This window comes from Gavialis gangeticus, unplaced genomic scaffold, assembly GCF_001723915.1.
Source record: "Gavialis gangeticus isolate Ggan-Ray unplaced genomic scaffold, GavGan_comp1, whole genome shotgun sequence".
Taxonomy (NCBI): domain Eukaryota; kingdom Metazoa; phylum Chordata; order Crocodylia; family Gavialidae; genus Gavialis; species Gavialis gangeticus.
The window spans coordinates 100984658-100997841 of NW_017728992.1; the positions used below are offsets into that span (position 1 = coordinate 100984658).

Sequence of the window (13184 nt, forward strand, 5' to 3'; positions counted from 1 at the left end):
GGAGTGACTGCAGCCCTCCCATACCTCACCTCCTAGTGCCATCACAGCTTGCCCCAAGCAGAGCTCCACCCCAGCCCCATATCAAGAAGAGCCCAGTGCTGCCCACAGCAGCATCCTGCTCTCACTCCGCGTGCAGATCTGGGGAGCACACAACCCCATGCCTCCCCCAAGGGGGACGCACAGCAGCAGGAGCTGCTCCCCACCCCTCCCTTCACCCCCTGGACAAGCTGCTTATAGTTCTGTCCTGTGCCCCACCTTGCCCTGCCCTGGCTGTGCAGCACCTGCCCCTGCCCCACTCTCTCCCTCACCATGGGGTCCTTGATCTGCCACCCCCAAGTCCCTTCCTTTCCCTCCACCCCTTCCCCCAAACAGACTACCAGCCCAATGCTGTTCTCCAAGCTGCCGGGCTGCCTATCAGCAATTGGATCAGCATCAGTCGATATGGTTCGTTAATAATCAGCCATCAGTATCAACTTAAAAAACCTCTATTGGTGCACCCCAAATTTTAAGGTCACATGCAGTGCCCTATATTCTTTTTTTAAAATCTGAATATATTTTCTTTGAATAATTGTCCAAAATGTACAATACCACTATGTTCCCAAATATTAAACCTTCCTAATTATTAATAGAATTAAATTAAATATTATTATGTATAGATGTTAAAGGTGATGGGTATAAGCTTAATTTCTTGTACGTGTTATCCCATGTTTTCAGTGTTGTTCTCAGAAAAGGATGATTATATATTGAATTTGACCTGGAATATTTCTTTAGCCACAGTAGTATATTATGTTTGACTGTTAGAGAGCATGTTTGCTCTGTCTTTACCCAGTGCTTACTGTGAATTGGTGTTATCCAATACACCAGGTTTCTAAGTTGCCTGGCTTGAAAGTAATGTTTGGGAATATCAGTTCCGCCCTTTTGCTGAGGCCTTTGCAGGATGGAATTTTTGCATCTATGTTTCTTATTTCACTAAAATAATGTGTGTGTCATAGCCTGCCATTCATCTAAGAGATTTATTGGGACTATAATAGGCAGTTTGGAAAAAAAAGTTAATCTGAGGTAAAATATTCATTTCAACTGCTGCAGTTCTATGTAACCATGACATTTCACAGTTTGATCAATTTGCTAAGTCTATTTTGATTCTTTCAGTCAAAGGAACACAATTAGAACTGTTCAAGTCTTGCGATTTTTTAGTAATGTTCACCCCTAAAAATTTTAATAAAGTCATTACCCATTTATATTTATAGCTACCTTTTATCTCTTTTTATGTATCTGGTAGTACACGAAGGTACAGGAGTTCTGACTTTTCTTAGTTTATTTTAAGTCTCAAAACTCTGCCATATTTTATTAGTTCTTTTTCTAGTTCAGACAGTGTGTCAGTTGGTTTTGTAATGAACAACATGTGTATCATCATAATATAGCAAGCTCTTATTAGCCTGATACTCTCCAAGGACAAGTAGCAGTCTCCTTGTCTCAGAGTAATTTGCTGTAGAAGGCCTGCCGATGAGAGTGCCTATAGATGCTGCTGCAGAAAGAATTTTTGCAGAAGCTAATCTTAGAGTTTTCTCATTCTTAATTTTTTAAACAAAGGCTGATAGTTATAATCTGTGATCCACAAACTAGAGACAACTTTGTCTTGTTCTTCCAAGTTAAAACATGAGAGCTGCCTTGTAGGCAAAGCTGGCATGCAGGTGGGAGTGTGAGTGAGTAAGGTCTGTGATTATAAAGGTCAGTTTGCCTCCAACTGAAATAAGGACATTATGAAGCATACTAGGCCAGAGTAATTCCTGGGGTAACTTCAGAGACTCTATTTTCAAAACCACTCTCTATAAGAAATGCCTTCTCTTTATTACAGTCCCATCCTGATATCTGCAAATTACTGTGCTAATGAATACAATGGCTAAAGCATGCACAAAGTCAAGCGGAGTTATACCACTGTTGAAACTGTCCCACAGAAAACTGAACACAATGAAAATGTTTGATGAGTTCTTTCTAAATATAGCTCCTGCATCTCACTTTTCATTAAAATGTTTTTTTAAAAATCCTGAAATCTGATTCCTAGGTATTCTCAGGTGAATAATCACTGTTTAGACTTTTACTGCACAGTGAGAGCATCTACATGTGTATTAATGCACTGTTGTTATTGGGCATTAAGTTTAGTACCTGTAATAGCTCAGTACCCTGCGCTACTGAGCAGTAGTGCCAGCACATGGTCTTTTAGTGATGCTAATGTGCAGTAAACTAATACCCACACATTAGTTGTGCACATTAGCACAACTTTTGCCATGACATGCTAATGCCCAGTAGAATTAGTCTATTGTGCATTCAGTGCCTTGTGTAAATGCACCCAGTGACTAACAACCAGGCAATACATAATGCTCCTCTCCCATTTTTCTCACTCCAGTTAACAGTTGTCACTTTTTTCAGTACTTGTTTAAAGGTGGACCCTTTCTTACCTCTCTCTGCAGATTGATATCTGCTCCTTGCACTACTAATTCCCGCACACAGTCTATGTGGCCATAGTTAGAAGCTACCATTAAAGCAGTTGTGCCAAGCTGGGGGTAAAAAAAAAATAAAAAAATAAAAAAATCAGCACTACAGTAAGACGTCTATGACATTGACTCAGATTAACCAGAAGAGACACTGATGTTTCAACAAAACTGCATTTATGACCACTGATTGTAACTACCCAGTTTCAGTCTGGTGCAGGCCAGGAAGCTTTGGCAACAAGTTAGCAATGACAGACATTTGATTGTACCTGTGCTGGGGCCAGGTAGCTGGCAGTTGTGCCAGTGCTGCCACCACTTGTTCTAGCCCCCTGCTCTAGGCTGGGGCTCAAGCAGTTTCTAGCAGGAGGGGAGCTGCACCAAGGCTGGACAGCTGGAAACAGTATCTACTCTGCTTCTCCCCATCCCCCACACCTTGGCTGCAGTGTGGACACAGCTTGCAGCCAACTGGGAATCGTGGTGGGGCCATGCAGTGGCAGGCATCCACCCTGCTGCCACTTCTCCCTTCCTAGCTACCCCCACTGCCCCCGCCCAGCTGCACCGTGGGTATAACTAGAAGCTGCCTGGCCCAGGCTTAGTTCCCCAACAGCTGAAAGCTGTGCCTGCACTGAAGCTGAAAAGCAGGAGAGGTGGGAGCAGAGGGAGAAGTGACAGCAATGTGGGTGCAACTTCCAGCTGCTCAGTCCCAGTGCAGCTCCTTACTGCCTAGCTCCAGCACAGAAGCAGTCTTCTGGCTCTGTGGTCCAGATCCAGTGGCTCCGTGGGCAGTATCCTTATGTTGCTGAACCCTGATGTAAATTACCAAATCTGGTTCCAGGGGTGTCCAGAAAAGAAGAGAGCGTTACTCATGGTCCATTAGAAGCAGCAGGGGATGAAACCTGATTTCAGTCTACCTCTGATATAATATCCAACTCTAGTCATGCACTCAGAGTTATGAATACACCGCAGACATACAGGTAACTCTTTTCTCCATGGGTATCTGAGCTCATCTTCACCAAGAAATCTTATTGTGTCCAATTCTCCATTCCCCTGCACTTCCTACAATCACTTCCACTAGCGCAAAGTGAGTCCAAACTTTGTAGCACTTTGTACCAGTGTAAATGAAGAATATGGCTTGTTTTTATTTAAACTTGATTGTGAATGGTTGAGTTAATTAACAATATGCTGATCATGCTTCATCCTCATCAACAATAACATGTCCATCACAGTTTATATCATATAAGCGAGCTTTACTCTGCCACTGCACATAAACATAATAAGATGTCTTTGTGAGGAGAGGCTCCTGGTGCCAGGATCTGCTTTGTAAAATTTAAACTTCAAAAATGAATAGTTTGAGAAAGTCTTGGGTTTTCACAAACTATAATTCTCATGCAAAACCTGCCACCAATGTAATCTGTCATGCTATTACACCTCTACTTTAAAACCTGCCTTCATGGCAACTACAAGTTTTAAGTCATACTTAAACTTCATAAGAAAGTCAAATATTTGCAGTAAGAGTATTGCTGTCTCCTTTTCCCCAGTACGTTATGGAAAGCGATATAAACCATTTGTTTTAGGAATGCATGAATGAGTGCTTACACTGTCTCTGCAGTCCACATCTATGCGCCCACTGTTCAACAACAGCTGAAGAAGAGCCAGGTTTCCTTTTCTTGCAGCCCAGAATGCAGCATTTGCTAGTGGTGTTTCTTTCTGCAAAAATGCAAAATGTTTAAATATTTTCTCAGTTCAGTCCACTCTGGCAATCTTTTATAGCCCTGTGGAGTGAGGGGTTATTTTACTTTGTAAGAGCAATTTAGATAATTATACATTTCTACGTAATATCTTGTGTCGTTTCAAATGTGTCTGTGGAATATGAGTTAGTGATTTATGTCCAGTCCCCAGGGAAAAGGAGTCCATATCATAAAAAAGTGCGTCAGAACTTTGCTACTGGGTACCTCCCCTGTCAATCTCAGCAGAGAAGTCAAAGTCAGTTCATATGGAGACTAAACCACACTGCTCAAATATCTCATTGCAGGGTCTCCTGCTTTTCATCAGTGTACAAGTTGCAGGGTATGAGTAGACCTGCTTTTGAAGTTCCCATTTCACTGTGTTTAACTGTTCCCTTTAATTAGCAGTCTGCTGGTGACTGTAGGCTGGACAAGGTTTGGAGCACAGCAGATTCACTGATATGGGGACTACATGAGAAAAGCTTCCAGACCACAGTGGAGAAAGGAAAGAATCACTAAGAAATACAATGGAGAAGAATGGATCAAGCAAGAATAGAGGGGGCAAGGTCACAGGAAAGAATAAAAAGGGAGAAGGAATTACAGTGGACAGAGATGTAAGAATGAAGGTAAATGGAGGGTGCAGAGGGAGGGATGAGTTGTGAGGAAGGTGTAGAAGAAAGAAACAATGCAAGAAATATGAAGGCAATATTTGAAATATATTATACAGTATATCATGTCTCACACTTAGTGGCCTGTATCTGGGGTGTCAAGTAAGGTATAAACTGAACTACCCTTTTAAGATATGGTCTAAAACTATTGCCTTGTCTGAGTCATGTTAGTTTTCAGGACTATCACTATAGAATTTCACAAGCATTAACATTTCACTTAAAAATAAAGTAACTCAGACTCCCAGATGTATGTACTGAGGCCAGAAATGTTTAGAATACAATGAGCTGAATCCAAACTCCAGTTAGAATTGAAATCCCAAGCTTGCAAAATTGACATTTTTAGAATCAGGAGTCGTCTCTCTTTACATTAGGTAACTTTATATAGAAGCCCCTCCAAAGATGCTCCAGTGTCATATTCAATCAGCACTAACTCAGTGGGGTTCTCACAAGAACACCTGGGAAGAACTAGATCATCAGCTTCACTTGGAAAGGGTGGAATCTGTATTTCAAACATTGTTTTGTCTACTCAGCTTGTGGGGACCAGGAGATGTGCACACACAGCACAGACACTCTTCAGTGTAATATGCCACTCAGATGATGCAGAGAGAGGATGACCTTAAATATGATGCTATCAAAGATCTCCAACAGCATTTATTACTTGTGCAAGAAAATGTACAGGGAAGATATAAATGCAAAATAGGGAAGCTATGAAATATAATACAGATCACTGGTAAATAGACTGCATCGCTCCTATGATCTCCTTGAGTCTCCTCAACCCTAAAAAAACATCCAGAGTGTCTCAGTGACTCCCCAAAGGTCAAATGATCACTGCCCCTGTCAGGAGACAACAGGAAGAAGAGGTACAAAAGCACCATTTAATCCCTAACCTCCATGACAATCTGTACATAAAGCTGCCCAAATGGTGCCACATAAGAATATGTAATTACAGATGAGTACTGTTGAGGGTGCTCAATGCCATATGTGGTAAGGTTTTGGTCAAAACCATGCCCCTGTAAACCAGCAGATGGGTTCAATTTTGAAACTGGCCCAATACTGCCAAGAAATCTTTTCTGGTCTCACAGTGTGAAACACGAGTAAGACTCTGTGTGTGTCTTTGAGTCTGTTTCTGAGAGGATATGCAACTAAAATCTACAGGGGACTATCTCCAATGCCTTGAAGCCTGCATCATCGTTTAAGTCTGTGCAAGGCATAATACAATGCTATTATGATTGATTGGATTTTCTACCCACTTGGCATTTCATATTTCATAAGTCCAAATGACTATGCTCTAATGCAAAGCAGTGGAGTACCAGGTATAAATTGTTTCACTGGGATATTTAAAGAGAAAAACATATTAGAGCTCAGACTAAAATTTCTTTCCCTGGCACTGTATGCATAAGCCTTGCAGAAACCTGCAGACACAAGCTCAACAGTATAATAGGTGTGACAGATCCAGGATACATAAGTATTTAATTGGTTTTGTGCTAGTTAGTTTTAATATTTATAGCTATTAGCAACTAAGAGAATTGGCAATCCCATGAAAAGTTCCTGCTGCCTAATAAATCACAGTGCACTTTTACAAAAAGCATGAGAACATTTCACATACCAATATACTTGGGGCAAGAGGACATTAAGAAGTATTAAAATTGGCAAAAGAAACTAGATTCTGATCTAAAGTAACCATGGATAAACTCTGGAATTACATAAGCAAAACTGAGATAAGACCAGACCAATATTAGTCTCAATCTCAGTATGAGACTGCAGGCTCTTGGTGAAGAATGACAGTTCTTCTAGCCTCATTGCATTCATCCCACTCAAATTATTGATGCAGCCAGACAGGTGGTCTACAACTCCAGCAGATGCATCATATTCTCTTCTCTCCTACTGACAAATACAGGAAAACATGAACTTATCTATATAGTGATTTTTGGAATATTATTGTTGTTATGATGTTCAAGAAAAATTGAATACAAACGAAAGGCCATGCATTGGACTCACAGTTATTTTCGACTTTCTGGAATAGAGTTCTAGAGTGACAGACATGACTCCCTGGATTAATTTTATTCTCTCCCTCTAACCCTTAATGTTTTGGAAAACTCTGGGGCATGAAATACATGCATTTCAGGAGAAAGACTGTCATCACCACAGTTTATGCACCACTCACATATGTTGGTGGACACTAGCCTATTGATCTTTACCTCTACAGCAAGGGCTTACAGATCAGCAAGGCCGAAATCATGCCTTTCATTTTGGGGTGAGCTGGAACTTTTGATCTGGCTTAGGCTGAAATATCACTGAATGGCCCCACCACCAGAATCCTGCCAATATCCAGGCTTCACAGGTCCAATTAAATCACTTGGTGGGCTGGATCTGGCCTGCAGAACCAACATTGCTGTTCACTGGTTGAGGGAGTTGGATCAACATAAAACCAGTCTGAAAAGAGAATCCAACTTAATCTTTAACTTTGTGGTTCATTAAATTCTTCATTTCTTCTTCCTGGTAATCCTTTTCCACCACCTGCCCTAAAGCAAAAGTCTTCTTGGGCCTTCTGAATCAGATCCAAGCTATGATTGAGCTCAGGACATGAGTCAGGCTTTCTTAAAGCCCTGTTTCAGTTCCAAATTGGAACTGCTCTGCTAGCAAATGCCCTTTTCTTCCCTCACACCACACACTTAGACACTCTCAGTAAAACTTAAGTATATGATATACCTACAGACTGACCTATATCATGGTCATCAGATAAAAATAAAAGGAGGGAAATTTTTTTCACTATTTATATTCTAAGCAGTTCAAGGAAGATAGTCCAAGCCAGGCCAGGACATCCTTAAGAACAATGGAGGCCAACTTTTTGGCAAGTATGCCACAAGTTAGCCACTCAGATCCCTTCCCCTGTCCAATCTGCTGCTCTCCCTTCCGTTCCCTTCCCTGTGCTCTCTGACTGATCTACTGCTCCGCTTTCTTCTTCCTTCCTTGTGCTCCATGCCCAATTTTCTTCTTTGCTTTCTGCTTCCTGCCCTATCTGCTACTGTGCTGCTTGTCCCATCTCCAGTCTTGGGTGTGCCACACAGAGAAGCTGCCCATGCCACAGGCTGGACAACCTTGCTACAGAAAAACCCTCTACATACCATCTGGAATTAATCCATAAGTTTAAAAATAAAGATTGATACAACTGTGTTTTTCATTTTCAAATTATAGTAGCAATTAAGTGACTTCAGATCAGGCATTACTTTGGGCTTAATGACCATTTGGGTTTAGTGACTTTTGAGCAAACAACTCCTCCTTGTTAGCCTTTGAGCTACATGAAATCTCCTGGGCCCTGATCATTATCGCTAAAAAGAAAAAAACTAACTTAATCCATTCATTGACAATGTTAATTTAGAAGAGATAGAGGTGCGCCGATACATTGGTCTGATATTGGATTGGTACCAATATAAAGAAAATTGACTGTATCAGAAATTGGCCCGATGCAGCCGATAATTTGGCTGATAAATGCTCATGCGTACACACAGCCACAGCACACCACTTAGGCAGTGAGGAGCACAGCCTGGCAGCGTGGAGAGCTGCATGCAGCTAGTAAGTCTGTTGTGGTAAAAGGGGAGCAGGGGCAGATCAAAGCTCCAGGAAGAGCCGGGGCTGCACCAGATGGGCATCAGTGTCAGTGCTAGGAGTGGGGCTACAGAAAAATTTGGGGTGGTTGCAGCCCCCTTCGTAGCCCCACCCCGAGCCCAGCCTGCACCGAGAAGAGCCTGGCACAGCCCCAGCACCAGCCCACACCGCCCCATGTAGATCCATGGGCACATGCTCCCCACCATTCCCTCTGGGATGCAAATAGCAGTGGGAGCTGTCCCCACCCCAGCCGCAGTTCCATCCCATGCCCTGCCCTGGCTGGGCAGTGCCTGCCCCTACCCCCTCCCTCACCATGGAGGGCGTTGATCTGCACCCCCACCATGTCCCTCTCCTTCCACCACAATGGACTTACCAGCTGCATCGGAAATCAAATCAGTATTGGCTGATATACCTCCTTAAAAATCGGCTATCAGTATTGGCCCCCAAAATCTCTACCAGTGCACCCCTAATAAATTGCCTTAAAATTCCTTAAACTATCCTCTGTTGAAAATGTTGACTGTTGATACACTTCCAGTAAACTTTAAAGGTGATAGGCCAATACTGTACAAATGCTAAGCTTGACACCCACCATAAGTTACCTATTCAGAAATGCTCAAGGAAGCATTAAGGATATTCTCTAAATCAGACAAACCCATCTCTACATGGCAGAACAGGAAAATGTGAAATGATGTTATATAATTTTATAGATCAGATAAGGGATTAAAAAAAGAAAAAGTAATTAGCAAAATAGAAAAAAAATAATTAAAATGCTTTCTAAGTCCTCTGATTTCAAAGTTAAATCTCCTGCTGTATCTCTGACTTGCTGTATGTCCACAGATGAGAGAGGCAAGGGTACAGCTGAAGAGGAAGGGTGTGGTTCCAAAGGACTGCAGAAGCAACAGTGATCTAGAACAGTGGTTCCCAAGCTTTTTAGACCACAGATCGGAAGCAACTGCAGACTGGCAAACTGTGGACCGGCATACTGCGGACCAGCAGCCAACCCTTTTTTATACCGAGTACAGAACTCAGTATAAAAAAGCGTTGGCCGCCAGCCCGCAGTATGCCGGTCACTTCTGGACTTCCGGTCCGGCAGCCAACTCTCCTGCAGACCAACCCTTCATAGTCTGGTACCAGGCTGCGGCTCTGGGGTCGGGAACCTCTGATCTAGAAGATGGAGGAAAAGAGCCAAAGGGAAGGGAGAGAGATTAGAAAGGGGACCTAACCTGACTGGGTCTTACTCAGTGCATAGTGAAGTTAACGGAAAACCTCCATTTCCATTGAATACGCTCTGAGAGCAGAGGAGAGGGTTGGGATCAAGGGGGTCAAGAAGCAGAGTTGGAGACTTGGATTGAGGAAGATGTAATGGGAAGTAGAGATGGGACTGCAAATCAGGTTGGATGACTTTTCTTAGACACCACAGATACTGTCTGTATACAAAGATCCTGAGAAAAGAGGAGCTTAGTAGAAGGGGGTGCAGAAGTGAGCTTACGCAGGCAAAAGTTTAGGCCAGCTGTTGGAAGAAGAAATAATAGTAATTTGGAGAAAGAGGGAGAGAAATGGCAAATCATTTGCAATTCATAGGTGAACAAGGAAGGTAAGGAGGAGAGTGACAGCAACTAAAAAAGGGGAGAGAAAGAGCCCAGTGTAGGTACTTCAGCCTTCTGGGAGAGGGAGAGAACACTAAACAATAGAGAAGCCACAGACATAGGCTGGAAGGAAACTAGAGCAAGGGTGGAGAGATGGAATTTGCAAGAGTTGTACAGGTTAGACAGTGGGCCAATTGGAAATGAAATTCCAGAAGGAGAAGGAAATATGAATTACAGCATGAAGAAAGAGACAAGCCCCTGAAAGAAAGATTAGAAAAAGTGAGGTTTAAGGGACATGGTTGAAACAGGAGGAGAATGTAGGTCTGGCATTATGCAGATCAGCTGTTACCAGCAGCCAGGACGAAAGTGAAAGCGAAGGGGATATATAACAGTATATTTGTGAGAAGGTAAAGGATTTTGGGGGGCGATCTCTTTTATTAGACTAACTGTATAGTTAGGATAATGTTACACAAGCTTTCAAATGCAAAGAATTCTTCTTCAGGGAAAGGAAGAGATGGGGGAACACAAGGAGATGGAGGGATCTAAATACAATGGGAGTCTCAAAAGAGATGATCAGAGATTGCAAGGGTTAGCAGAATAAGTGTGGAGAGTGTTGTGAAAAAATATATACTCTTCAGGGCAAGAACTGTCCTCCTCTGCATTTGGCAGTCACCTACCACATGCTAAAGCAGGGGTGGGCAAAATGCGGCCCACCAGGCCATTCTATCCAGCACACAGGGCGCCTAAAAAAATTTAGAAAATTAATATTTATCTGCCCCTGGCTGCCTGTCATGTGGCCCTTGATGGCTTACCAAAACTCAGTAAGCAGCCCCTCCACCCGAAATAACTGCCTGCCCCTGTGCTAAAGGCTTAGGGACTGCAGTTACTGGGAAAGTAAGCAGCAAAAAAGAATAGAGTCAGATTTACAGGAATGAGAGGAAATGACAACAAACAATCAATCAAGTAAAACAAAGTAATGCAAAAGCAAAGCAAATAAATTAACAATGATCTGGCACAAAGCTGGTCATCAATACATGAAGAGCCAATAAAGGATGTGGAAGTTGCATAATGGGTGAAGGGCTCTATGTCCACAATAAATACTCTCCACTTTTATCTATACATTGCTTTTTGCTTTCTTCCTTTCCGATTGCTCATTTTTAGTAATCTCCTTTTAGGATATAAGAATTTCTTTTAAGAGCTCATGTGTAAAAGCCTGTCATAACATTCTTAGTCAATGCACGGCTCTGTTGGGACATCTCATGTTAGGACAACTCTTGACATGCTTTTAAAAGTAAATATTTCCTGTTGCAATATGGAAACCTAAATACAGCATTACTGTTTTAGCCTGTCAGCCACAAAAGACAAACTGACTAGAACAGTGATGCTTAACCTATTTGGCAGGTGGGCCAGATGGGCAGTGCTTGGCCCATCTGCGAGCTGGATCCAGCCAGTGGTCCTGATCCTACATCTGGGCAGGTGCAGTGGGCCCCATCCAACTGTGCAGAGTAGGGTGGAGACAACCCAGCCTGGCACCGGAAGTGGGCTTTAACTGTCCCCATGGGGAGAAAGGGGTCTGGATTTGCCTAGATCTAGATGCCAGGAAGAGGGGGAGTGGCCTAGCTCTGATCCAGACGCAGGCGGAAGGAGGCACAGCCTGGATCTAACACACCACACCGGGCTTGGGAATTTGGTGTGGGGAGGGTGACCCGATTAATTGCCACTACCCTCCCAGCACCAAGTTCCCTGACCCGTGGGGAGTCAAGCGGGCCAGCTGCAATGCTTCTGTGGGCCACGTCTGGCCCATGGGCCAGAGGTTGAGCCCCCCTGGACTAGAAGAAAAAATATGCAGCCAGCCAGTCCAGTTCCGCTGACTTAACTTGAGTGAAATGAAGGCTGCAAGCCAACAGGGCCTTTACACAAAAGAAAATCCAGCTTAACAATTATTTAATTTTTTTAGAGCCAAAGGAAAGAGTTTTCAAAAAAGATGCACAGTGCCACACTCCACGCCCCTGCTTAGGTTCTGACTGTCCTCAAGCAAAACAGAGCCTCGCAGTGCGAGGGTATCCAGTTATTTTCCAAATACAATTTGAGTTTCCTCCACCATTAACACATACCCCTGCTGCTACTTTGTTCCTTGTGCTAAAATAACCCTAGGTTTTTCTTCAGACAAACACAGATGACAAGATGGGGTGTTGGTTGTAGCCATGTTGGTCTAAGGCAGGGGTGGACAAAATGCAGCCCGGGGGCCAGATGCGGCCCACCAGGCCATTCTATCCAGCCCATGGTGCCCCTAAAAAATTTAGAAAATTAATATTTGTCTGCCCTGGGCTGCCTGTCACGTGGCCCTCAATGGCTTGCTGAAACTCAGTAAGCGGCCCTCTGCCCAAAATAATTGTCTGCCCCTGGTCTAAGGACACAGGCAGACAAGGTTCTTTGGGTAGATGCGATATCCTTTAATCAGACCAACAAAATAGCTGGAAAAATTGTTCTTTGCAAGCTTTTGGGCACAAACCCTTTTCTTCAGGCATAGGGAAAATCTGCTGGTGTTTGGAGGACAAGGCGGGGCACTTTGCAAGGAGCTGAGAGTCTGGGGCAGCCGAGAAAGGGTCACGGGATCTCAGGGGAGGTGAATCCGACATCATTTGAGTTTAGTGACTTTTGAACAAGCAACTCCTCCTTGTTAGACTGAACCCCAGGAAATCTCCTAAGCCCTGATCATCATTGCTCAGTCTGGATTCAACCTTGTCTTTCTGGTTTAAAGAGAGAAAAAACAAACAAACTAGGTTCATCCATTTCTTGGCAACGTTCAATGCTAAGAGATGAAGTACAGATAACGGTAATATCCAGCATCCGCAGGGTCCTTTTGGGGGCACGTCCCCAGCCCGCCACGTGTGCCCCAAGGTCGGTTCCCAGCCCAGACTGAGCCCGAGGATGACTCACCAGGATGCCGCTCCCCCGCACACGAGCGCCCGCGGTCCATGCCCCCGCGGAGATGCAGGCGGCGCGGGGCGCCCCTCCACCTCCCGGCTGCTCCGGGGTTGGGGGTGCCCGTGCCAGAGCCCTGGGGGCAGGCGGCAGCCGGGGCCCTGCGCAGAGCGGCGGAGGCTGCTG

At 43.9% G+C, this 13184-nt stretch overlaps 1 protein-coding gene across 1 annotated transcript in view; it reads right to left on the bottom strand.

Moving 5' to 3' along the window:
* ANKRD29 (ankyrin repeat domain 29) overlaps positions 1 to 13184 on the bottom strand; it is a 71986-nt gene that overhangs the window by 51636 nt on the left and 7166 nt on the right. The window contains exons 2-4 of the mRNA XM_019518861.1: positions 13014 to 13181; positions 4086 to 4196; positions 2457 to 2555 (exon numbers count right to left, since the gene is read on the bottom strand). Of these exons, the coding sequence (XP_019374406.1) occupies positions 2457 to 2555; positions 4086 to 4196; positions 13014 to 13181 (378 nt within the window). The remainder of the gene's footprint in view (positions 1 to 2456; positions 2556 to 4085; positions 4197 to 13013; positions 13182 to 13184) is intronic.